At 38.4% G+C, this 27,766-nt stretch overlaps 1 protein-coding gene across 9 annotated transcripts in view; it reads right to left on the bottom strand.

Annotated features, from left to right (window-relative positions):
* The window catches only part of CBLB (Cbl proto-oncogene B), a 247,443-nt gene that overhangs the window by 111,775 nt on the left and 107,902 nt on the right, over positions 1-27,766 (bottom strand). For 4 of the 9 annotated variants that reach the window (XM_059687925.1, XM_059687932.1, XM_059687924.1 and 1 more), the window contains exons 4-6: positions 24,494-24,589; positions 23,870-24,016; positions 3,513-3,669 (exon numbers count right to left, since the gene is read on the bottom strand). In XM_059687925.1, the coding sequence (XP_059543908.1) occupies positions 3,513-3,669; positions 23,870-24,016; positions 24,494-24,589 (400 nt within the window). Of the gene's footprint in view, positions 1-3,512; positions 3,670-23,869; positions 24,017-24,493; positions 24,590-27,766 lie in introns of those variants that run through there. The other 5 variants (XM_059687927.1, XM_059687929.1, XM_059687930.1 and 2 more) reach the window with 3 other exon arrangements.

Here is a 27,766-nt window from a genome sequence, read left to right as displayed (position 1 = left end):
GTTATGTGTTATTGGAGGAGTGTTTTTTTTTTTTACGTATTTTGCCAACTAATGGTTTAAAGAAGGGAAAACAAAGTGCTTTGGAGAATAAGAATTATTTTTGCAATTTTGTTTTTAGAGATTAAAGGAAATCTTTTCACATGCATTAAAACAAAATTATCTGGAAGTTTTTAATGACTAATAATATATTAATGAAGTGAATTCAGAAGACTAATCCCTCCATTCTCCCCAAATTCTATTATTTGCAAAAACAGCCCTTTACTAAGTTACAACTTGCGCTGGAAGAGGGGCCTCAGCTGGTCTGCCCGGATACTTCTTCTTGCTATTTGCTATAATGAGTGATTTTCCTCCTATTTTTCTCCCTATTCCATTGATGCTATATATTCCATTGTATATCCCCCAAATCACTCAGTCATCACCCTGTTGTCCTCAAATATATCGCTCCATTTCTCAGCAACCAGTCTTCTCTAGTAGTGGTGGAAATTGAGGGAGAAGGGGAACAGCAGTCCCAGGGAGGGGGAAGAGAGAAGCAAACCCCTGTATTTCCATCCCAGGACTTTAGTACCTGCCAATCCATTTCTGAACTACCTGAGAGGAGAAGATTCAAGGCAGAAGAAAGAGGAAGAAATATGGAAGGTAGCCATTGCAAGTTCTTTTCTGTGACTCCCCAGCGTTTGTCCCAGTTTTGGCAGAATAACAGAATGAGGGAAGAGAGGAAGAAAGGCTAACAAGCATCCAGCTTTCTTCTCTCATTTCCTAGTCATTCTCAACTTCATCTCCTAGCCTCTGCTCCTTCAAACCCTTATGCTACTTCTCAGTTTCTGACTCCCATCTTGAGAGGGTACCTTGCCCACTTTCAGATTCCACTCTGCTAAATACCTCACATCCAGCAACTGAGAGCTAGAAGAATTCACTGCCAATTAGCCATCATAGCACAGCTGCAGAAGAAATATATGTTCATGCAGCGACAGTATTCACAAACCTACATTTTCATATAGAGTACACAATTACATCTTAAAATTATTACTCAATTTTTAAAGTTGTATAAAAAGAAAAGATCAGTAAAAGTTAACAATCCATTTTGGTATTCATAGAACCATTTTTCCCTTAAGTTACATGTATGATTACTCATTTGAATAATAAAACCAAAAGAAGCAAACTATCTCAGAAATCTATAGGGGCTAATGGCAGTTCATTAGCTACTTCTGTAGTTATGTGTCTTAAAAGGAATGAGGCACTCTATGGTCCACAAGGAAGAGTTTGGTTTTATCTAAAACTTGTCACAGTAGCTCTGATTAAAAAGATTCCTTTCCTCTCCCATTCCGATGGCATGAATAAGATATACATAACTTACTACATTAAGATAACTTGAGCTGTTTTAAAGCAAAACAGCTTATAAGCAAACTAGAGGCCCGCTGCACGAAATTTGTGCAAGGGGCCCGGCCCTCGCAGCCCCGGCTTCGTCCAGAAGATTGTCCAGATGGTCGTTCTGCTGTCCGGTCTAATTAGCATATTAGCTCTTTATTATATAGGAGGATATGTGCACATATTAAATAGCAATTTGGCTAAGTGTTTCAACAACATTAAGTTGCCCGCATACTTTTCATACATAACTGAGTTAGTCTAGTGTTTAACATCCACACTAACAAAGTCATCCAGGTTCCCCCCAAAAAAACACACTCTTCCCAGAATAAACAGGTTTAATGTATGAAAATAACCTTTGTTATCTTCCTTCACAAGTGGACGAGGTAAAGCTCCTGCTATTTAGAATGTCTTTAGAATTCTAACTAAAGTATTTGGAAAATTATCAGAAACCTTTAAAGAAAAGAGAGGTTCCATTATAAAATGTCAATAATATGAAACACAACCTTTTCCCAAAATTTATCTTAAAATCATATAAGCTGACACCTACATATACCAAGGGAATAATCAGGAAATTGCAGTAAATTGAAAATAAGCAAAAGCATACTTTCTGTAGTCATTTATCTAATTTCTTATCCTATATGCCTAGGCAGAATTATGACTTTAAAATTGTAATGAAGTAAAATGTATTCTATGAGTATTGCTGACAAGAGTTAATTGGCCTTCTGTTAACAGGTTCTTTCATAGATTAAAAGTTAATCCCACCCAATCTTGTTTTCTTACATGAATCAGTCACCCGATCCTTGCAGGCTAGTGCAAAGCAGAGTCATAAATCACAGAAGCAAAATACTTATAACATGGCAAACACAAAAACCAATATTGTACTCTTAACATTTGTTGAAAGCTGGTTTCAAAAAGAATAAATCCAACTAAGACTAAAATAATAAGAAACTGCATCAGATTATAAGCAAGCCTGATTTCTGATCAAATTATCTCACTGACTATATAACTTATCAGAAAGATTTTAGGTGGGACTCTTTCATTTTATGACAACTTAAATTGAATCCCATAGATGGTAGGGCCAAATTAAAAACAAATTTTAGGTATTCATGCTTAGGAAAATTCCATTAAGACATACAAAAGAATAAAATGATAGTGACCAGCTTCTCGCATATGATACCTGCTTCTCTGAATAGTTATGTGAAGACAATTATAAAGGACTAATTAAAAAAACCCCACAATAAACAAGATAAGGTTAACCTCAAATCATGTATATTAGGGAGAAACGAGGGGGAAAGGCTTCATTTTTCAAAACAGATATTCGTTAAATGCCCTATTACATTGATGAAATATTATGTGGCAACTGAACACTGAAAATTATACTGATGAAATATTTTTTAACATGCAAAGATGTTTATAAACTACAACTGAATGAGCAAAGAAATTGGTTAAACAGTACACAAAGTAACTGCCAATACTAAACAGGATAAATTTGCTATTTATTTCCAAGTTTACTTTTTACCTTCTCACCCAATGAAAGTGGGAGGAAAAGGAGAGAAGTTGGGATACAACCCCAGCACAGTTTTCGGCAAATTCATTAGTCAACAGAGTCAAATATCAACAGTACAATGATTGAAATTTCTTTTGAGAGCCAAATTTTTTAAACTTAAACTATATAGGTAGGTACACTGTTATTAATTAGGGTACTCCTAAGGCTTAGGAAGAGCCACACTCAAGGGGCCAAAGAGCCGCATGTGGCTCGTGAGCCTCAGTTTGCCGACCACGGCCCCAGCAGATGCCCACCCATAGAAGTTGCATTATATCAGTTATTGGACCAAAAAGACTAACCAGTAAAGTGAGAAACCAAATAAGGAATTCAAAACAAAGCTCTTTTGCATGAATCTTCTCAAAGCTAACAAGCAACTGTTAGGCTCTCAACACCTGGTAGTCCAAACAAACTCTACATTTACAGCAAAGACCAAAATGTAACATCAATGACTGACTTTAAAATTATAGACTATTTCCAATATGCTTGTGTATGTGTGCATGTATTTGTGAAAGAGAGACACAGACACATGTGTGCACACAAAATCACATAAGCACTGTACACACATACAAAAGAGGGAAGGATTAAGCAAATGGAAACTTACCTGAAATAGCCTGGTAAAAATATCAAATTCAAAAACTGAAATATAATCATTACACGTTAAATCAATTGTTGATTTTAGAGCCATTGCTTCCAGGCCAGAGCTAATTTGATGGACCTCATGAAGGCACTGCCTGAATACTTTCCATGGCACGATAGTTCTGCGCAAGAAAAAAAATGAGTAATTGAATCAAGTGTCATTTAAGACATACCTTCCATTGAACACACAATTCCATCATAACATTAATATAACTGCATTTGTACTAAAAGACAAATAGTTAAGAATATTACCCATAACTCAGAACACATGCAATGGGTTTTGCTAGCTGGATTATGTTTCATTTGCTAAGAATAGGACTAAAATCTAACTCAATTTTTCTCTCAAACAGTCCTTGGCTATCAAGATATTTCTATAAATACATGTGAAAGAAGGCATTAGGTCAAAGTCCTGTATGTCTGAACTCTTTGTGTATATAAGATTATTGTAACTTAGAATGGTGTTAAATTTCCCCCCTCTATTTATTTTCTTAAAATAATTACAAGACAATGGGTTCATATAATAGAATCCTTTGTTCACTGCACCATTTATCTACCATCTTGAGAAAGACAAGGTGAAAAGTCATTAAGACATTTCAGCCATCACCCAAAGTTTTCTGTAGAGGAAAAAAAGCATGTTATCTAACCTTTCATAGTAACACAAAATGAAATCTTAATATTTTTAACCAACCACACATGTCTATCACATAGAATTTTATTTATTAAACACTTACTAATTTATTTATATTTAATATATGTATCAAATATTGTTTTAGGTAATGCACTGACATGGTTGAAAAATTTAGAACAGCATAGAATGGTAGCCACGGAAAAGTCTCCCAACCTATCTCTATCTGACCAGTCTCCAACACTCACCCACATCCTCCCCACCATGAAAATAAGTAATACTCATTAATCATTCCTTAGTTAAGTTTCTCTTTTGGGGATGTTAAATACCTACTCCTGAATAGGTGGAAGAAAGAAATCATATTTTTAACATTTGAAAGCTGCAATTTTCACAATAAGACAGCATAAAGGTTATACATACCCTCTTATAAGATTGCATATATTTAAATCTTAGGCTTTTCTTTACCAGTATCTCCTGAGAAATAAGATTCAAGCAGAACAGACTAAATTGGCTACATCCTGTACCAATCCTCCTGGAAAGCATCACCACAAATGTACAACTTTCATATTCATTCAATAAGTATCTACTGTGTGGTGGTCAAACTTGAGCATGCATCAGAATTATTAAAGAGATTGGTAATACAGAAATTGCTGACCCTCAACTCAAGATATTCTAATTCAAGATGACTGGGGTGGGCTCTGAGAACCTCCAGTTCTAACAAGTTCCCAAAAGATGCTGGTGCTGCTGTTCTGAGGACAACACGCTCAAAGTCACTGGTCTAGTGTATCTATTAATTGCTAAGGCAAGGCATATTTCTGTGCAGAAATCTAAGTATACAAATACAAAATATCATCTCCCTCCTTGAAAAGCACATTTGCAGGGTATAAGTAAGATTGTAATGCAAAGGAATATACGTAGAGGCAGAATGCTTAAGGAAATGCTGGAGGAATTCCATAGAAGGAGCAGTCTGTGGCAAGATGAATAAATGAATGGAGCGAGGCTTACAATGCCATGCTGCAGTCACAAGAAAATTTAGGTTTGCTATAACATTAAAAGAAAAAAATATAAGCCTGAATACATCAAAAGCTTTTTCTCTATGTATGAAAAAAACAGGAAACCACAGAGTACCGAAGAGAAACACCACATCAGACACCATTTAGAAGAAACATGCATCAGGCTCTGATTAAGGTTACCAAAATGGTGCTGTTTTAAAAGAACAAGGAAAACTTTTGATAATATTAGAAGGCTATTGATTTATAGTGAAGTGCAAATATGCACTTGTCCAGCTTCATTACAGTTACAGTAGAAGTAGTGACAACTAAGAAGCACATTTCCTTTTCCATATTAAAGTTCTAAATATTCAACACACAAGAGGGACATGAGCCATGATATTCAATGTAAAAAAAATTAAAGAACTACTGATTTAAGAATGGAATATGTTTTATCTTTTGTATAGAGATCTTTAAAAAATGTGTCTTGCAAATAAAGTATAAAAATAAATTGACTAAATAGACACTGTTAATAATATTATTATAAAAAAAATCCTCACCCCAATATTTAAGGTACCTGCAGATCATAATTCTTTTGAATAGTCAATGATTTCCCAAAACAAATTATTTTTTAAAAATGTACAAATTTCTAAAATTGTAGTTTAACAAAGCACTTTGGAATAATCCTATATAATAAGGAGGTGATATGCAAATTGACTGTCACACCCTCACACGAGATGGCTGCCCCCACATAGGCACAAGATGGTCGGCAGGAGAGGGAAATTGTGGGCGATCAGCCCAGCAGGAGAGGCCAGCAGAGGAGGGCAGTTTGGGGGGACCAGGACTGCAGGGGGTGCAGTTAGAGGTGACCAGGCCAGCAAGGGAGGGCAATTGGGGATGACTGGGCCAGCAGGACAGAGCAGCTGGGGCAACCAGGCCCAGAGGAAAGGGGAGGGCAGTTGGGGGCGATTGGGCCGGCTGGGGAGGGCAGTTTGGAGTGACAGGGCCAGCAGGGGAGGGTTGGGGGCAACCAGGCCGGAAGGGGAGGGCAGTTGCGGGCGACCAGGCTGGCAGGGGAGTGCAGTTGCAGGAGACCAGGCTGGCAGTGGAGGGCAGTTGGGGGCGACCAGGCAGGCAGGGGACAGCAGTTGGGGGGAACCATGCCTGCAGGGGAGGGCAGTTAGGGGCGACCAGGCCAACAGGGAGGTTAGGGGTGACTAGGCCGGCAGGGGAGGGCAGTTGTGGGGGAGGGCAGTTTGAGGGGACCAGGCCTACAGGGGAGGGCAGTTGAGGGTGACCAAGCTGGTAAGGGAGGGCAGTTGGGGGCAACCAGGCCAGCAGAAGAGGGCAGTTGGGGGTGACCAGCCAGCAGGGGAGGGCAGTCGGGGGCAACTGGGCCTGCAGGGGAGGGAGGGCAGTTAGGGGGGGGACCAGACCTGCAAGGAGGGCAGTTAGGGGATACCAGGTCAGCATGGGAGGACAGTTAGGGGTGACCGGGCCAGCAGGGGAGGGCAGCTGGGGGAGATCGTGCCAGTAGGGGAGCAGTTAGGCGTTGATCAGGCTGGCAGGGGAGTGATTAGTGGGTGATCAGGCAGTCAGGCAGGCAGCTGAGCGGTTGAAAGCCAGCAGTCCTGGATTGTGAGAGGGAAATCCAAGGGGTCCCAAATTAGAGAGGGTGAAGGCTGGGCTGAGGGACACCCACCCAGTGCACAAATTACACCGGGCCTCTAGAAATTTATAAAGGGGCAAGCTATGTTTCCACAATACTTGGGTAAATCAGACTTTCTCATAATTCACTTGTGATAAACCTAATGTTCAAACAAGCATTTGCTAGAATTTTAATTAAGAAGTAACAGGAATTAAGAAGGGCAATATTTGGTTAACTACTATACACAGAAGTTTGTATAACAAATACTCTTCCTTTGATCAGCTGAGCCAAATACCCACCATAGGGATAAGATGGGGGGAATGGTTGGGAGGTGGGGGGATCATGAGTGAAAAACAGAAACAGAGTACAATGACAACTTTTAAAATTTTGTTTAAATCTGTTATACTAAGGATCTAAACTTTCCAAAGAGGATTTCAAGTTGCTACCACATTAATTCCTGATGTATCTTGGGGGACAGGAGGGAAGGTGACTTTTCCCATCTTTAAATTAAACTGTAACAACAAGACAGAGTGGTGGTTTCTACTACCTCTCTCCTTAGAGATGAAGAAAGTGAGAAAAAAACATTAATGGTGAATTGTCTTACAAATACACAACAGTATCAGTGTGCTGAGACCGAGGAAAAGGAAAGAGGAAGAAAAGGAAAAGAAAGAGAGGACATACAAATGCCATTTAAGCTTTAATATCTCATCAATCCAGAATATTTTAATCTGTCCTTTTACCACTTATAATTATCAACCACAAGTTGAATTAACTTTCAAATCCACTGCAAAGCACAAGTAACTGTCAATCCACAAAGAATGGAATACAAGACCAATAGGAGCCAGATACTTGTAATAATAGTATGATTTCCAGGTCTTTAGACTTCCAATAGGAATAAGAGCTGCCATTTACTGATGGCTTACTTATAAACTGCCAATCACCAAGTTAAGTTCTTTATATATACAACTTGAGTTTGAAACAGTAACACTAAGAGACACATACTTAACTTCATGATACAGATAGAAAAATTGAGGCTTAAAGAGGTTAAGTGATTTTCCCAAAAAAGACCTTACATATGTCAGGAATTGTGCTAGATTCCTGAAAGGAAATATAAATAAATTCACAAACTAATAGGTGAAAAGACTTCTAAATAAATTATAGTGTGGCATGTGCTAAGGTTATCACAGAAAAGGATGCATGTGCCATGGATGGAGATACATGAGAACAGAAATTGCATTTTATTTATCTTTTCCCAAGACAAATGAAGTATGCAACTAAAAGTTGTGTTTTCAAATTAAACTGTGTCCTGGGAAGTCAAGGGAATGTTTCATGAGGGTGTTTCACAGAGAAGGAGTCTAGACATTTGACTGTACTACCATTCGCCTACTACATAGAAATCTTTGATGACTTTTTAAAAAATGATAGTAGGTTCATATAATGTCAGGAGAGACAGAAACTTGATAAATATAAGGCTATACTATAATTCTGTTATTAGATAATGGATGCTGGTCTATTATAAAAACAAAATAATTCTATTTTAAAATCTTGAAAACTGAGTGTCCTTTCAGAGAAAATAGACCAAATTGATACACAGAAACAAAACTGCAATGAGGTCAGCAGACCAGCCACTGACAAGTCACTTGACCTTCGAGGCTTATCTCCTCCTCCTTAAAAGTGGAGAGGGGTATTAGATCTTCTACTTTGAAGATACTGCAGTTTTAATACAAAAGTATACGGAAGACAAAAATGTTAGAAGATCGATACCCAAAGAAAGACAAAACAATTTCATGAAACCACAAGTTCAAAAAGAGCCATAGGTTTTATTTTTATCTCACATGGGGGAAAATCACATACTTAAGGTGTGAATCTCAACAAAGGCCAGGGTGTTTGGAAACAGGAACTTTAGTGTACTTCTGGTGTGAATGAATCATAATTTACACAGCATTTCTAGAAGGGAATTTGACAGCAAGTTTCAAAAGGCTATACATTTGAATTCAAGAGTCTACTTCTAGGGATTTCACCTAAGAAAATTATGTCAAACACACACACACACACACACACACACACACACACAGCAGTACAAAGACTCATTCATAAGTGTCTTCACAGTATTTTTCATAATAGAAAAATCAAAGGACATAATATATCCATAGATTAGAATATTTTATAGCAATTAATAAGCATGCAGAAAAATATGTATTGACATGGAAAAGTGCTGGTGGCCTAATATTAAATGCAAATAGCATTTTAAAAATTTATATGTCCTTTATGATCCAATGGTACACACTATCTAGAATGTCTGCAGAGATCAACACAGATTTTAAGTGATGATAAATGAACAGTGGTAGAATTATAAGTGATTACCTTATTTTTTCTAATTTCTAATATGCTCTGATAGCTTAAAGAAAAAAAGATATACTAAAACCATTTTAAAATATATTATGGAATCATTAGGAGAATAAATTAAAAAAATAAGAATAGTATTTTCTTATGACATGGTGTTTTATGTAGGAACTACAGAAGAATTTTCAGATTAAACTATGAGAAGCAATAAGAGACTTCAACATGCTTGCTGAATACAAGAACAATACATAAATATTAGTTGCATTTCTATATATAAACAATACATACTAGAAAATAAGACTTAAAAATACTTGACTTTTACAATAGCATTTGAAAATTTCAAATAAATAGGAATAAAGCTAATAAAAGATAAGGGAAGCCACAATATAAACATACATACACACTTAGAGACAGATATAAGATACAAAGTAATATAACACTTATTGGAACATTCTACAGTTTTAAGATCAACACTAATAAAAGAGAAAAATGGTAATTGGTGTACGACAATACCCTTTTCATTGGCTAATCAGGGCTATATGCAAATTAACTGCCAACAAGATGGCGGTTAATTTGCATATGCAGGCACAATGCAGGGAGGCGAAAGGGAAAGCAGGAAGAAGCCCCCTGCCACTGACAGTGATTGGAAACCCAGGGGGGAGCTAAGAGCTGGGGGGCAGGGCAAAGGTGGCCCTGGGGTCGCCTTTGCCCTGCCCCCCAGCCATGATCAGAGAATCAGGTGCCTTTTCCTCCCTGGCCAGTGATAGCAGGAAGTAGGGGTGGAGCCAGCGATGGGAGCTGGGCATGGTCGAAGCTGGCAGTCCTGGGAGCTAGGGGTCCCTTGCCTGGGCCTAAAGCGAAGCCCACGATCGTGGGGCCGCTGCAGCTGAGGGTCCCCGCTGCCCGGGCCGAATGCCTCAGCCAGAGGCGTCAGGCCTGGGCAAGGGGCCGATCCTGCGATTGGAGGGTGATGGGGGTCAATGCCTGAGGGCTCCCAGTATGTGAGAGGGGGCAGGCTGGGCTGAGGGACACTCCCCCCCACACACACCCAGTGCACGAATTTCGTGCACCGGGCCCCTAGTAAAAGTATAAGGAAATAAAGACGAAAATGTTAGGAAATTGATACCCAAAGAAAGGCAAAATATTTTCATGAAATCACAAGTTCAAAAAAGGCCACAAGTTTTATTTTTAACTCATAAATAAATTAGCAGATTCAACACAGAAAAGATGTGAATTCTCACCAAAATAATTCCTATATTTAATATAAGCCCAATCAAAAATTCTAAAAGATAATTTTACAGCTGGTAACTGAAAAGCCAATTCGAAACTTAATAGGAAAATGTCAAGAGCCAAGAAAAATCAAGCCAATCATAAATAAAAACAACACTGATACGTTTATACTCTTGAAGTTAATTAAGACAGTGTGTATAGAGAAGAGACTGACAGCTGTCAGAAGGGAGGGGGGTTGCATGCTGGTGCAAAAGGTGAAGGGATAAAGCAAAACAAAATAAAAAACCCACAAACAACAACAAAACCCTCATAGACACAGACAACAGTATGGAGATTACCAGAGCGGGGGTGGGAGAGAGGGGGGCAGCAGAAAAGGGTATAGGGTATGGGGGATAAATGACCTTGTAGCTACATGCATGAACGTGGATGAATTCCATAACATAATAAAGAGTGAAAGAAGCCATATTTTTTTGAAAGAGTATAATTACATGATTTCAACTATATGATTTCATGATGACAGAAGTTAGGATACCATGGACAAGCAGTGAATGCATGGGAAGAAATGAAGGGTTGGGAGAAGGTGGATTCTACACTGCAGATAATAATATGTTATTACCTTATATAGGTGGCATTTACACTGGTGTGTTCACTTCATAAAAATTCCTCACCCTACATTTCTGATTTGTGTACTTTTCTGTATGTATATTAAACTTTAAACTTTTTAAAAATTGACATTAAAAAAAAATCTAAGATTAAAAAGAGAGAAAGGAATGTGGGAAAGGACAAAGTACCTGCCATACTATAAATAAGGAAATCATGATATATGTGTTGTTGCTGAGGTGGTGGTGATGGTGGTAGCTGTCTAAAATCCCTTCCAGCTCAAGGACATAAAATGTCATCTTGACTTTAAACAAAATGAAAACCTGTTCTCTCTCTATTAACCCATTTATTTTCAATGTCATCTGAATTCACCTTGATCAACAAAGACATATTCAGTGTCAGTACCTTTAAATTGAGGACTAGCTTTGTTCTAAAGATAATGGAACATTCAAAAGATATTTGATATTTTTATTTTCATTATGGAAGCAAAATATTAGTTCTGTGACTCCTACATGTGTTGGTATTTTACATATTCCTTAAATCCAATCTTTTTGTTGTTGTTGTTGTTATGACTATTTGTTAAAGGACATGCAAATAGATTTTTTAACAGGCTATTACTGCTCTTGCTTTTCCATCACTAAGAGAAAAACAACTGTTTCCAGTAACCCACAGAAAGATAATATCAAAACCTCTCTAGTCAAACAGTCCCCTTACAATTAACTAATCATGGACAGGATGATAACCATGGTTACCAAGGAGAGGCATAACTAGATCTAACTATTCTTCCTCATAAGTGAAAATGCCCAACTCCCATACAGAAAGACACAGATGCTGGATATTTCTGATAGATATTTTTCTCTGTCAAAAAAGTTCATAACATTTTGTCTATATTACAAGTCAAGCATTATATCTCTGTATAATGGACAAGTATTCTCATTTTTCCATTTCTAAACTTAAATTTAGAATTAAACATTTTTTACAAGATTAAAAAAACAAGGAAAATAGCTTAACATTATTCCTGATTTTCTCAATAACCTCATGTGATAGCTGTAGGCCAACTAACTAAAGACTGCTCATATTCCTGAATATGTGCTAGAACTTTGAATCAACTTCTGTAATGACCACCAGGTGCCACAGCATCCTGCACATGCATAAACTTTCAGAACTGTAGGCTATGACCAATCAGAAGTAGTATTTCTGCCTTGGCCAGTGTGGTCCAAGATTAGAGTGTCAGCCCACCAACCAAAGGGTCATGGGTTTGATTCCCAGTCAAGGGGATATACTGGGGTTGCAAGTTCATCCTGGCCCCAATGGCGAGTACAGGAGGCAACCAATCAATATGTCTCTCTCCTTTTCCTCCCTCCTTCCCTTCCACTCTCTCTAAAAATCAATGGGGAAAAAATGTCCTTGGGAGAGAAACCAAGATGGCGGCATAGGTAAACACCTGAAATTGCTGCCTCGCACAACCACTTCAAAAATACAACTAAAAGACAAAACAGACATCATCCAGAACCACAGAAAGGCTGACAGAGTGGAAATTCTACAACTAGAAGGAAAGAGGAAAGCACACTGAGACTCAGAGGAGCTGCGGAAGTAAAGTGCAGGGGTACGGAAGCTCAAGCACGTGCGGATAGGGGCTGGCAACAGAGGACGCCGGTGCCTTTTGCAATTGGAAGGGAGGCACAAGCTCCCAATGGCCCTGACTCCAGTTCCAGGCGAGTCTCTGGGGACCCAGACTCATACAAGGAGAAACAGAACTGTCTGGCAGCCAGCAGAACTTGAGGGTGGCTTTCTCTCAGAGGTGCTTGCAGCGATTATCAGGGCACTGAGATCCTGGACCTCTTAGGGCAGAACTGAGGATCAGCCATAACTGTCTGCTCTGCCCTGTTGATTCCCTGAGACCCCGCCCCACCCAAGTTGTGCGCAGAGGCTTTTGCATATGAATGGGCCTGGCTCTTTGAGATCTAAAATTACCTAACAAACTGCAGCTGGGTCAGAAAGACCCAGAACATCCAAAAGAAGGCCCAAGGCCTCACAGCAGCTTGCATTGCTTCATAGCTGGGCCTCATCTGGGCACCTCCAAAACCCAAATAAGGAAGAGGATCCTGCAAATCTCGCCGTAGCTCCTGCTGGGTAGCCTCAGGCAGAGGCTAAATTAGCACCTCCTTAGAGATCCAATAGCCTGAGTACCCAGTGATCAGAGTGGGACCATCCAGATTACATAAGGGACACACTCAGGGGGCAGACTCAGTGAGCACCAAAGCCCCACTTGAAGCATGTCTTGCCCCATAAGGGTGTCTTCAGCACAGGAGTTCTCCCACTGTAGACACAGCTGATTCTCACAGACAATTGGCCTGGAGGTCAATTCCTCCCAGTGATACCTACAACAATCAAGGCTTAACTACAACAAGACTGTGTACACAGCCCACAAAGGGGTGCACCAAGAGTGTCCACCCCAGGTAATTGGGGAGGCTGAGCCACTGGGCCCTATAGGACACCTAGCACAGAAAGCCACTCTATCAACACAGGGAAGCATAAAAAATGTGGAGACAAAGAAACAAATCACAAATGACAGAAATGGAGGAAAGCAAAGTACTGGACATAGAGTTCAAAACCACGGTTATAAGGTTTTTCAAGAATTATCTAGAAACCGCCGATAAATTTAGTGAGACCCTTGAGGATATGAAAAAGGACCAACTAGAAATTAAGCATACTCTGACTGAAATAAAGAATAATATACAGAGATCCAACAGCAGACAAGAGGATCCCAAGAATCAAGTCAAAGATTTGAAATACAAAGAAGCAAAAAACACCCAACTGGAAAAGCAAAAAGAAAAAAGAATCCAAAACTATCAAGATAGTGTAAGGAGCCTCTGGGACAACTTCAAGCGTCCCAACATCCGAAGGGTGTCATAAGAAGAGAGAGACTCTGCAAGATATTGAAAACCTATTTGAAGAAATAATGACAGAAAACTTCCCCTACCTGGTGAAAGAAATAGACTTCCAAGTCCAGGAAGTGCAGAGAGCCCCAAACAAAAGGAATCCAAAGAGGACCAAACCAAGACACAGCATAATTAAAATGCCAAGGGCAAAAGGCAAAGAGAGAATCCTAAAAGCAGCAAGAGAGAAAAAGTCAGTTACCTACAAGGGAGTACCTATACAATTGTCAGCTGACTTCTCAACAGAAACTATGCAGGCCACAAGGGAGTGGCAAGAAATATTCAAAGTGATGAACAGCATGAACCTACAACCAAGATTACTTTATCCAGCAAAGCTATCATTCAGAATTGAAGGTCAGATAAAGAGCTTCACTGATAAGAAAAAGCTAAAGGAGTTCATCACCACCAAGCCAGTACTATATGAAATGCTGAAAGGTATTCTTTAAGAAGAGGAAGAAGAAAGAGGTAAAGATAAAAATTATGAACAACAAATACACATCTATCAACAAGTGAATATAAAAATCAAGTGAATAAAAAATCTGATGAACAGAGTAAGCTAGTGAATATAATAGAATCAGGGGCATAGAAAGGGAGTGGACTGACAATTCTCGAGGGGTGGGGGGAGAAGGGGTGTGGGGGGGGGTGGGAAGAGACTGGACAAAAATCATTCACCTATGGATGAGGACAATGGGGGGGGGGTAAGGGCAGAGGGTGGGGTGGGAACTGGGTGGAGGGGAGCTATGGGGGGAAAAAAGAGGAACAACTGTAAAAATCTGAACAATAAAGATTTATTTTTAAAAAAAAGAAAAAAATACTGTGAGAATCACTCCATAGTATCTAAAGATATTAAAATTCCTTTTGATGGCTGCAAAAAAAAAAAAAAATGTCCTTGGGTGAGGATTAACAACAACAACAAAAATTAGTATTTCTTACAGATTTTGCACCTATAATAAAACTGTGCTACTCCACATTTTCCCACTCCCCTTATCTATAACCAATATAAGTTTTTCCACACAACTTATACTTTTCTTCTCCAAAATATAAATGTACAAGGTAACAATCATTTCTAAGACAATGGACATGTTTGTCTTTTCTACCTAGCCATGCTACTGTGGTTTAGGCTTTGCCCTAGAACTTGGTCCCATAATGAATAGCATATGGCTCACTCAATAAACCCTTTCTTTTTTAAAAAGCTTTCAGCTGTGAAAGTCGTTATTTTTTTAATTTAATAAGAGACTGACAGGCAGGCAGATATTCTCAAAAAGTTCTTAATAATAAGTGATTCAATTGGAATGGGTTTAGAAACCACTGCTCAAATTCATTATCCATATTCAGCAATAGTGACCCACTTAAAACCAATCAATGGTCCCCATTTTTCTCAGGCCTCCAAAGAAAGTTTAAAAAAATGCAACTTTGCATATGGAAAAGGTAGTCCAACAGGGCAGAAATGGACAAGTCTTTCAGAGCAAAGTCCAAGAGAGAGAATAACAATTACTTTAGTCCTAGAGGCAGGCAATTCTTATAGCGATTTCCATGTTCACCAAGAAATGTTCTGGATATGATATGGCTCCACATATAATTTATCTACAGTGACACAAGTACCCTCATCTGCCTAAGAGTGGCATTAATCGTGGTAAATTAAAAAAACAAAACAAAAAACATTACTCTGGTTACAGAGTTACAGATCAGCTTGTGAGCTTAGCTAAACTGTGTCCATTCTCTAAACATATGCTTTGTTCTAATAAATGAGATTTTAAAAATGAGAACCAGAACCTAAATCTTGGTGATTTAGTGAGGTACATGTCATTTATTGCAGGGCTCAACTAGAGAGAGAAGGAAAAAAGGAGGGGAAGTGGGGAAAATGAATGGCAATTATATAACCTTGAAGTTACATTGCATCTTTCTCTACAGCAGACACCAGAACAATTCAGTCCCAAAGATCGCATTCTCTACTGAATAGACTGCTAGACTCTTCATTAACATTTGTGCAACCCACACGCAATACCAGCTCCTCCACGGGCCTGAGCATTCTTGACCAGTCTAGTAAATAATTCCTCAGGAACTTTCCTAATGGGACAAAGTGATTTTAAGTATCTATCATTTTTTAATATACTGTCCTCCTAAAATTAAATACATACTTCTTAAAAGAAAGAAAATTATAATTTGGCATTTTCTTTGCTTTTTATATCTAGGATCTATGTTAGGATGAGTTGAACAAAACAGACTTAAAATTTTATTTTCCTCATTGACATAAAGATACCTTGATTTTTTTAAAAAACAGGTAATAATATTTGACTAAATAGAAATATTGAAATGCACTCCTCGAGTTGTATTTTAGTTTTTTTTCCCTTGCTCTCTAGAGCTCTTGCTGCAGTTTCCTTGTAAAAGTCCTTAATTTCTATTGTGCAACCCCCCCTTTAATTAAATATGACTAAGTTGCCTCTTGTTTGACTAGAGGGAAAACTGATCATTAATACGCTAGAAAAACAAGCATCTCACTCATTGGGAAGGTAAAGCAACCATTGTCCTTTGTCTCTTGTTAAAAGTGAAAATACAGGAAACCAAAGGAGGTCCATACCACTTCCCCAGGAAACCAAAGGGAGAGGCAATGAACTGAGCTTTAAATAGATCTCCGCCCCTGGTTAACAGGTCAGTTCCTTACATTCTACCCTACTTTTATACAGGGATACATACAATTTTATTTATTTTTTAAAATATATTTTTTTATTGATTTCAGAACAAAAGGGAGAGGAAGAGAGACATAGAAACATCAATGATGAGAGAGAATCATCAATCAGCTGTCTCCTGCATGCCCCATACTGGGGATTGAGCCCACAACCAGGGCATGTATCCTTAACTCATTTCAATTAAACGAACAACAGTTTCTGAAAATCTAAACATGAGACACTGTGTTGAGCTACTTCAGGAAATTCAAAGATTAATAAATAAGCCTGATTTCATGGAGCTTATAGTCTAACAAAAAGATAACTGTACAAATAATCTTAATGAAACAACAAAAATAATGTCAGGGACTAAGCAAGAGCTTAGAAGAGTTTAAAAAAGATATCTAGTAACAACAATAAGGAGAGAACAATAGTGAGGTGAACATTGAAAGATTAGTAATAACTCTGTTGACAAAGATTATAAAAATTTTCACTGAAAAAGAGCAATAAAAGTAAGGACACAGAAACCTACAATTGCTGATGTGTCAGGAAAGAGCCAAATAATCCACTTCACTCAAGAACAGGAGGACATAAGTAAAGGAAGAGAGAACTTAAATGCTGGAAAAATATGCCAGGAACTCAACTATCACTGCTAAGTATACTACAATACCAAAAGGACTAATTCAATAACCATTTAAACATTATATTAAACATTATATTACATTGCATCTTTCCCTACAGCAGACACCAGAACAATTCAGTCCCAAAGATCCCATTCTCTACTGAATAGACTGCTAGACTCTTCATTAACATTTGTTATTCAACATTATATTAAAAATAGGGTTAGCTTGTATGAAAGCAATAAATACAGAGTTCAACATATAACTCTAATAAATTTTTTCACTAATTTCTGAATAAAAAATCAATAAGTACTTCATAGTCAAGTGGAAAGACCCACATAATAAACATTCAATAATATAGATGTATTTAAAACATAATAGGAACACAAAGCATGGAGTAATTAAAGTTGAATGCATAATAGGGTGTACATTATTGAGAACAACCACAATAGGGGGATTTCTAAGCTAGATTTGAAGAAGGGTGTCAAAATCTAGGATGGTAAAAAAGAGGGAAAGAGGCATTCAGGGAGTAGAACTCTGGGAACTGATGATAAAAACAACAATTTGCAGAGAATAAAGTCATTGAAAATATTGATCAGAAATATATATCACCCATCCACCTACCCATTCAATTATTTATACAGTCTGATAACATTTATTAGTGCCTACACATACCAGGATATGTGCCAGGCTCTGAGAAAAGAAAAATGAGTAAGGCATCGTTCCTGCCTTCAAGGAACCCTCCTAGTCTACGGGGAAATGCAAACATCTAAGAAGTCCACTGTGGTCTAGTATGACAGATGTGAGCACGGGTATCTGAAAGCATAGAGCAATGGTGTCCACCTTAGATTAGCATAGTCAAGGAAAGCTTTCAAAGTGGCAACACTGGGCAGATCATGGGAAACTGGTTTCCCACCCAGTAAATGCAAAAAAGAGAAACAAACACAATCAGGTGGGGGGATAGGAGAGTTGGGGTGGGGGGGAGAAGATGCACATTAGGAAATAAGTGTAGAGTGATGGATACTTTATTTCTTTGAGGATGAGCTGGGTACAAAAAGATGAAGCTGGAAAGAATAGTTCCTAAAGTTTCTCAAGTTAATGGGATTTTAGACTTTAACCCAGAATCAATAAGGATTTATAGAAGTACTTCAGGAAAACAAAATAGAATGATTAGTTCTACTTTTTAGAAAGGTCGCTGGTCTCACTAAGAAAAACAACTGGATAGGTTGTTACAGAAGACAGGAAGACCCACCACAATGTCAGAAAAGAATCTGAATTTGAAATTGAAGAACAGAACTTGAAGCAAAGATGGGAAAGAGAGGACATATAAGAATATTCAGGAGTTAGAATCCAAGGTTCTTGTTGAATTATAATTTGGTTAGAAATGCATGTCTGAATCTCCACAATGTCAAAAGTACTTAGTAGGAGTAGCCCAGTAACTGCTATCTGACCTGCTTAGAAAAATGATGTCACCAGAGTCTAATATATTAATGTGTCTTTCCTTTAAAAGCTAGTAACACATTTCTTGAAACTTAATGCTAAAGTTTCTAGATTACAAATTATTAATCTACAGTACAAAGATTCAGTTTTGTATTGGCCTCACTTTGCAGAATTTACTTAGACACATCATCACCATATATAATAAATGGGTAATATGCAAATCGACTGAATGGTGGAACAACCGGTCGCTATGGCACGCACTGACCACCAGGGGGGCAGACGCACAATGCAGGAGCTTCCCCCTGCTGGATAGTGTGCTCCCACAGGGGAAGCGCTGCTCAGCCAGAAGTCCTAATCCAGGCTCATGGCTGTCGAGCACAGTGGCAGGAGCCTCTCCTGCCTCCTCAGAAGCACTAAGGATGTCCCCCAAGGGCTCTCGTACTGCAAGAGGGTGCAGGTCTGGCTGAGGGACCCCCTTGAGTGCACTAATGTCATGCACCAGGCCTCTAGTTTATTCAATAATGTCACTTCTCTTTTCCTACATATTTCTACCATCTCCTGATCAATGACTAAGTAAGCAAAAGCAGAACTTGACTATGAAAACATTCAATCCATTTGCATAAGAGTCTAACAAATACAGAACTCCCCAACCAGTTTACCCTGACACAACATGTTCTACTGATCCCCTCAGGACCTCAAGCAGGCGGGTCTCTGCACAGCTGAGCTTGGGTCCTGAGCAGGGAGATGGGCCCTGCCATGACTTCAAAAAGGTTGAGAAGCAGAGAAAGTAAGCATTAGGCATGACACCTAAAGATTTTATGTCTGCTGCCTGTTTTTATAAGGCCTGAATCCTAAAATTGCCTGTAGAAGTTTTACGATGTCCTTTGAAAAATAGTTTTTTCCCAATTTTAAGTCAATCTTAATTTGTTCTTACTGATAGTTCTTCTGGGGGTAAAAAGTCACAATACTCCTTAAGCTAAAAGCTGCTTTATAAAAATCATAATCTGTTTGGCTGGTTTTTGGAACTAACCCCTCAATGGTTCTGTCTGGGGCAAAAATGCTGCTTTAAGTTCAAAGGTGCAAGTTAGGGCAATTAAAAGAATTCTCACGTGACCTCAATGGAAAGCTGAATAAATGATAAATGACAGGAATGCTTCCATGCAAGAACTAAGTTATGTGAAATGCAAACTAGTATCAGAGCATAAGGAAGATAAACGAATTCAACCTTTTGAAAGGCTATATCATTCATTCATTTGTTCACTCGCGTTCAATAAAATATTGTGGAACGACAAGCTGAAAACCCACAGAGAATATAAAGATGGTTTCTCCAATGATCTATTAAAAGAATCATTAATTTTGATGACTACAGAACTATATCAGAATTCCAGAAGGAGTTTTAACTTTGGCTCTCATCCCAAAAGTAAAAATGTTAAAGAAAAACTAAGCAGCTTCTTAAATAAGTGAAGACAGGAGATGTAAGTGCAAGGATTTGGGAGGTAGAGAGAGTATTTAATCGGTATTTCAAGAAATCCCATTTAATTTAGTGGCACTTTCACTCATGCAGCAGTTGAACAGAAACTTCAGCTCCTTGATGTCTACGGCTATAAATAAGGGGAAATAAAGATGTCTCAAATGCATAATGTTCTGTGGCTTAAGGTGCCAACAAAACAAACTCCTCTCTTGAAAAATGTGTGAGCAATCTTTCCAGTTTTTACTGACCTTTTGACAAGTAATCTCATGACTCACTAAATTTTTCAGTTTTCAAAAAGAAATGCCACAATTTGTCCTATAGATTTTCTTAAAATGTTAAGATGAGAATTATTTTGAAGGTAACCAAACAATTTGCATTAGGCTCAGTGTTGACATTTGAACTGTGACTTCCAGAAATCTTCTCAGTGTTGACATTTGAACTGCAACTTCCAGAAGTCTTCTTTTTCTCTCAGAACTCCTCAACACCTTTCTCCTTTCTACTATTCACAAATATGTAATTAATACATTCTTGGCTATTATTCTCATTTCTTTTTTAATTCCTCATTTGTGACTGGATATCAGAGCATTGCAAATAGCTAGATTTCTGGACTACAGAATGTCCCTAGTAATGACAATAGTGGCATTTCCTCCTTTAGTGCCAAAAATAATGCAAAATATATTGTATTTAAGAAGTGGGAAAAAGAATAATTAAAACAGGAGAACCAAGATGGCGGCATAGGTTAACGCCGGAGTTTGCTGCTTTGAACAACTACTTCAAAAGTGAAACTAAAACACGGAACGGACATCACCCAGAACCACAGGAACGCTGGCTGAGTGGAAGTCCTACAACTAGGAGGAAAGAGAAACGCACACGGACACTCAGAGGAGGCGCAGTGGTGAAGTCAAATTCTGAGGTGCGGAGTGCGCGGAGCGGGCTGGCGGCGGAGGGCGCGGTTGTTGTTCTCAATCGGGAGGGAGTCGCAGACTCTGAGCACCAGATCCGGGCGAGTCTTTAGGGACCCAGACTCAAACGGGAGAAGCGGGACTGTCTGGCTTCGGTCAGAGCGAGTGCAGCTTTCTCTCCCAGCTTTGCAGCGGGTGCTGGGACTCAGAGAGGCAGAGCCCCTGGGGACAGGACTGAGAGCCGCCATAACTGCTCTCTCCGGCCCACCCTGTTGATCCTGTGCGACCCGCCCCGCCCAAGCCCTGCACAGAGGCATTTGCCGGATAGCCTCAGGCAAAGGCTAGATTAGCACCTCCCTAGAGGACAGAAGTTCTCTCACTGCTGACACAGCTGATTCTCATAGCCACTTGGCCTGGAGGTCAAACCCTCCCTGGAATTAGCTACAACAATCAAGATTTAACTATAAGACTTCGAACAAAGACCACTAGGGGGTACACCAAGGAAGCATATCAAAATGCGGAGACAAAGAAACAGGACAAAATTGTCAATGGAAGATATAGAGTTCAGAACCACACTTTTAAGGTCTCTCAAGAACTGTTTAGAAGCTGTCGATAAACTTAATGAGATCTACACGAAAACTAATAAGACCCTCGATCTTATATTGGGGAACCAACTAGAAATTAAGCACACACGGACTGAAATAACGAATATTATACAGACGCCCGACAGCAGACCAGAGGAGCGCAAGAACCAAGTCAATGATTTGAAATGCGAGGAAGCAAAAAACATCCAACCGGAAAAGCAAAATGAAAAAAGAATCCAAAAATGCGAGGATAGTGTAAGGAGCCTCTGGGACAGCTTCAAGCGTACCAACATCAGAATTATAGGGGTGCCAGAAGATGAGAGAGAGCAAGATCTTGAAAACCTATTTGAAGAAATAATGACAGAAAACTTCCCCCACCTGGTGAAAGAAATGGACTTACAGGTCCAAGAAGCGCGGAGAACCCCAAACAAAAGGAATCCAAAGAGGACCACACCAAGACACATCATAATTAAAATGCCAAGAGCAAAAGATAAAGAGAGAATCTTAAAAACAGCAAGAGAAAGAAACTCAGTTACCTACAAGGGAATACCCATGCGACTGTCAGCTAATTTCTCAACAGAAACTTTGCAGGCCAGAAGGGAGTGGCAAGAAATATTCAAAGTGATGAATACCAAGAACCTACAACCAAGATTACTTTATCCAGCAAAGCTATCATTCAGAATTGAAGGTCAGATAAAGAGCTTCACAGATAAGGAAAAGCTAAAGGAGTTCATCACCACCAAACTAGGATTATATGAAATGCTGAAAGGTATCCTTTAAGAAGAGGAAGAGGAAGAAAAAGGTAAAGATACACATTATGAACAACAAATATGCATCTATCAACAAGTGAATCTAAGAATCAAGTGAATTAATAATCTGATGAACAGAATGAACTGTTGATTATAATAGAATCAGGGACATAGAAAGGGAATGGACTGACTATTCTTGCGGGGGAAAGGGGTGTGGGAGATATGGGAAGAGACTGGACAAAAATCGTGCACCTATGGATGAGGACAGTGGGTGGGGAGTGAGGGCGGAGGGTGGGGCGGGAACTGGGAGGAGGGGAGTTATGGGGGGGGGGGAAAGAGGAACAAATGTAATAATCTGAACAATAAAGATTTAATTAAAAAAAAAAAAAAAGAAGTGGGAAAAAGACTTTCACAATCTCAAACCCCAAAAATTATGTATGTAATAAAATGTGCTCTGCTTTTGTAAGTATATTCTAATCATGGTGGTAACTATAGATAAACATAGCACTTCCTAAAGAAAAAAACAAGGACAATATTACAGTTAATTCACCAGCATCAGAGAACTAAGACTACCAAAAGCATATACCAACATTTTATATGTCTCATTTCGCAGTTAGTGTATAAACATAGGCCTTTAACTACAGGATGAAAACAATAATCCATGTGTAAGCAATCCCTTCCTCCTGAATACTCAGCTGGGGTTCTGCCTCATTAAGGGCATTTTGATGTGCACTCTCATCAAAGGGACCCTTCAAAGGTTACAGAAGAAAACATTTGCCTCCTGATGTTCAGGTATTGATCAACCTACTGGGAATTCCCAACAAATTATTTTTAAATTTTGTAAGTTTTAAGTTATACTGGCTTCAAACATCTAACTCCTATTATTTACCACACTCACCTGAGTCTGAGCAGGAAGTACCTAAAGGAAAACATCTTTATCTTACTTATATTCCTTGTTTACTACACATATGTCCTTTCTGTGCAATGATTCAAAGAAAGCTTGAATCAAGGTTCTAAGGCCTCCTCCCACCTGGATTTCAGGCCTTAACCAAGCTTAACCACCACCTCCTTTAGGAAGCAGCCCCTGACTCCTGAAATTCTGAAGCACCTCTCCCCGCTAAACTGTCAGAACAACTAATAACACCATCTTCATAATTATCTTTTTTGTCTCTTATTTTGTACATATGTCCTGTGTGTTTACTAAATTATAAAAAGTTATGAGCATCTCATGTACAAAAACTGTTTTACATACGCCTACTTCTTAGAGCAAACTAACTCAATGAATGATCATGAAATAAATGCTGTATAACTGATATTTATTCGGTAATAAAATAAAACTATTCAGTTATTGAGGTATACTTGTGGTCAGTGAACAGAAAAATAAGCAATCAAAATACTTATCAAAAACACTCAAGTAAATTTTCAAACTACTAACTAAAATCTATACCATATGAAAATGGAGGAAGGACTAAGTCATTCTTCAAAGATGGAGCCAAACCAGAAAATGATTTTTACTTACTTGTCTCCAAAAAACTTTCTCCAGAATTCAGCAGCATCTGCTTTAGTGATACGAAAATTATCTCCTTGGAATTGCCCATTGGGAAAGATTGCTTTGATTTCTGCCAGCATGTGACTGAAGATAAGGGACAGTTTTGTGAGATTTCGCCTGTAGACACAAGGGGGTAAAAAAAAAGAAAAATAAATAAATATGTATGTTTAAATAGTACCATATATTATGAAAAATAAAATTACATACAGTATCCACCTAGGTGTTGGTGGTTGATCATGAAACTCTATTTAATAATGACCTTAAAAAATAATAAGCATAAAAAGTTGTACATTTCAATTCCTAACAGGCTTTTCACTTACTAATCCATATAGTCATTTAACATAAACAAGAACAAAATAAATTACATGAATTTAACGGAAGAGATGGACACCGAAAAAAGTAATGAAATATTAATGCTAAATACAGACTGGCTATTTCAACATGGGGGAGTAAGGAAAGACATGTCATTAGAGGAGAATCTAGAAAGATAAGCATTTGTTTGACAGATTTGGGACTTAGAATGGAGAAAACAGGAGAGTAGGAACAACATGTACAAAAGCACAGAGAAGTGGAATAAAACTGTTTATAAAATACCTATGTTTAGCATGGCTAGAGAAGAACAGAAGATGAGTGGAGGAAATGGCATGAGACAGGATGAGAATATTTGGTTGGAACATGACACAGAGGCATCTGAAATAATGAAAAAGTTTTTTGTCAAATACACTTTCCACTCCTATGAAAAAATAAGAGTTTTTGATGATGGGTTCCAAATATGTGCATATTTTAGAAGCTCCTTGAGCAATTCTCATGTACTCCCCTTGTTAAGAGCTCCTGCTATAAAAAATGGGGTGCTTGCCCTGGACAGTTTGCTCAATGGACAGAGTATAGGCCTGCAGATTAAAGGGTCCCAGGTTCAATTCCAGGCAAGGGCACAAACTTTGGTTTCAGGCTTCTCCCTGGCCCGGGCCCTGGTTGGGGCTCATGCAGGCGGCAACCAATCGATGTCTTTCTCTCACATTGATATTTTTCTCTGTCTTTCTCTCTCTTCCACTCTCGCTAAAAATCAATGGAAAAATATCCTTGGGAGAGGATTAAAAAATGCACACAAGAAATGGGGAGCCAAAATGAATTAAAATGGTTTGGAATCAAGGAAAATGGAGATACTGTCTCTATCCTAATGTCCAGGTTAAGTTCTGGAGATTTTGACATGATTTAAGACATAATATAAAGTATGACTCATATTTCAAAATAATAGTATCATCTGCACTCCTTCCTACCATTTCATAAGCTTAGACCTTAATAATATTAATTATTTTTTAATCCTCAGCCAAGGATATGTGTGTTGTTGTTTTTTAATTGATTTTAGAGGGGGGGGGAGAGAAAGAGAGAGAGAGAGAGAGAGAGAGAGAGAGAGAGAGAGAGAGAGAGAGAGAGAGAGATGAGAGAGAAACATCCATCGATTGCCTCTGGTATGCACCCAGAGATCAAACCCACAACCTGGGTGTGTGCTTTGACTGGGAGTCAAACCTGCAACCTTATGGTGCACAGGACAACAATCCATCCAGCCAGAGTATATGTAAATCATAATTTTTGAAGTGACCTTGTTTCTTTACATTCCTGTTTATGCATTCAATAGATAAATATACAACATTTCCATTTTGAAGCTTCAGGTGCATTTGTGTGCCTGTTGACGGGTCTGAAGGGTAGGAGTTGGGGGTACAATAATTATTTCAGGACTAAAAGTAAATACAGAGGAATATTAACAGAGAAAGCTATCAAATCTGGAATGTATATAAAATCCTACAATCTTTCAACAAAACCTTGACACTGAAAGTTTTGGTTCTTTTTTCTCTTTTTTACTTATGTGTCTGTATTTAATGACTCTCAAATAACAAGCAAAAATAAACATGTTAGGTACCAACGAGATCATATAATATACACCTGTCAATAAAGTCAATGGGTATGACTCTTTCTAAATAGTTTTTTACAAAAGAAATATGTAACTTTTTATGTGATATGAATACAGAATAAATGAAGGTACTTGTGATAAAAAGTGGAAAAAGAATGAAAAGCAAGCAATCAAGTATAAAGTAATCTACATCTCAATAAATTCATCTCTACTTGCCAAAACCGGTTTGGCTCAGTGGATAGAGCATCGGCCTGTAGACTAAAAGGTCCCAGGTTCGATTCCGGTCAAGGGCATGTACCTGGGTTGCGGGCATATCCCCAGTGGGAGATGTGCAGGAGGCAGCTGATCGATGATTCTCTCTCATCGATGTTTCTAACTCTCTATCTCTCTCCCTTCCTCTCTGTAAAAAATCAATAAAATATATTTAAAAAAAAATTCATCTCTACGGGAAAACCAAACTGTCCAAATTTCATAACCTTTATTAGCTATGAGAAAATTCATGGAAAAGAAGGGTCAGGACTTAGACCTTATTTTAGTGCTTGACTAGCAACAATAAACAATCTGCAAAATCATTATCATTATGCATAATGTTTCATCATTTGCTTAGATTCAGCCACATTTCCGTACAACTCTGACTAATTCAAATGTGAAACTTCTTCAATTAGTTGAATCTTTGATCTTCTCATTTATGTCAACACACCCTCATTTAGATGATTGTAGATATAAGAAATTCAGTCTTAGAAAATGAAAAGTAAACTGCTGAACTATATCAAAGGAAAGCACTGTGGCCAACACAAACTGCAACTGACTTTTGAAATCTGAGTTTAGGGAAAAGCATAAAGTCACTTTAGAAAATCTGCACCAAATTTATTTCTATAATTAGGCAAAGGGTTAATTTTCTACTGAAACTCCAACTGATACAAACAGAAGAAAAAAGAAAAATCAAGATGGCTATAATTAGGGCAAACCAACTGTTTCATATTTTCTGAATTGGTTGTTCTCCATCCCCTTGTTTCTTTGTTCTTTAATCATATCCAAATGTTTTCCATTTATATTTGTTAAGATCTAAAGTCTGAAGCACAATGCCAATGATTACCCATTTTGGATATTTGACCCACTGGCTATGTAGACACTAAACTTTAAAACAGAAATAGTAACATTGTCTCTTTATAATTTACAGCCCTGAAGCTCTAGTAATCACTAGTATCTATATGTCTAACCACTTTTAATTATAAAACGTGTGTAGTTTAATTTTCTTGTTCTGGCAAATGAGTTATCAAATCTTTATTTGACTTTTTGCATTCTAAGGCAATGAAAGTGAGTTTTGCCTTAGTCTTTAAAAACAACTTAAATTCAAGTTGTTAAACATACTGTATGTTAATGCAAGAGTTTCATGTTACCTTATTTTCCACATATAACAGACTATATTTATTTTATTTATTTTTTAAATCTTTATTGTTGAAAGTATTACATATGTCCCCTTCCCCACCCATTGACCCCTTCTAACCCACACCAACCCCTGCCCCAGGCCTTCAGCAACCTATTGTCTGTGTCCATGGAATCCTACCTAATAAAAGAGAAAAATGGTAATTGGCGTACGACGATACCCTTTTCATTGGCTAATCAGGGCTATATGCAAATTAACTGCCAACTAAGATTGGCAGTTAACTGCCAACTAAGATTGGCAGTTAACTGCCAACAAGATGGCGGTTAATTTGCATATGTAGGCACAATGCAGGGAGGCGAAAAGGAAAGCAGGAAGAAGCCCCCTGCAACTGACAGTGAAGGAAACCCAGGGGGGAGCTGAGAGCTGGGGGGCAGGGCAAAGGCGGCCCTGGGGCCGCCTTTGCCCTGCACCCCAGCCATGATCAGAGAATCAGGTGCCTTTGCCGCCCTGGCCAGTGATAGCAGGAAGTAGGGGTGGACCCAGCGATGGGAGCTGGGCACGGTCGAAGCTG

This window comes from Myotis daubentonii, chromosome 3 (assembly GCF_963259705.1).
Source record: "Myotis daubentonii chromosome 3, mMyoDau2.1, whole genome shotgun sequence".
In the NCBI taxonomy this organism is placed as follows: domain Eukaryota; kingdom Metazoa; phylum Chordata; class Mammalia; order Chiroptera; family Vespertilionidae; genus Myotis; species Myotis daubentonii.
The sequence above is the reverse complement of the archived record's forward strand: the minus strand, read 5'-3'. Positions and strand labels throughout refer to the sequence as shown.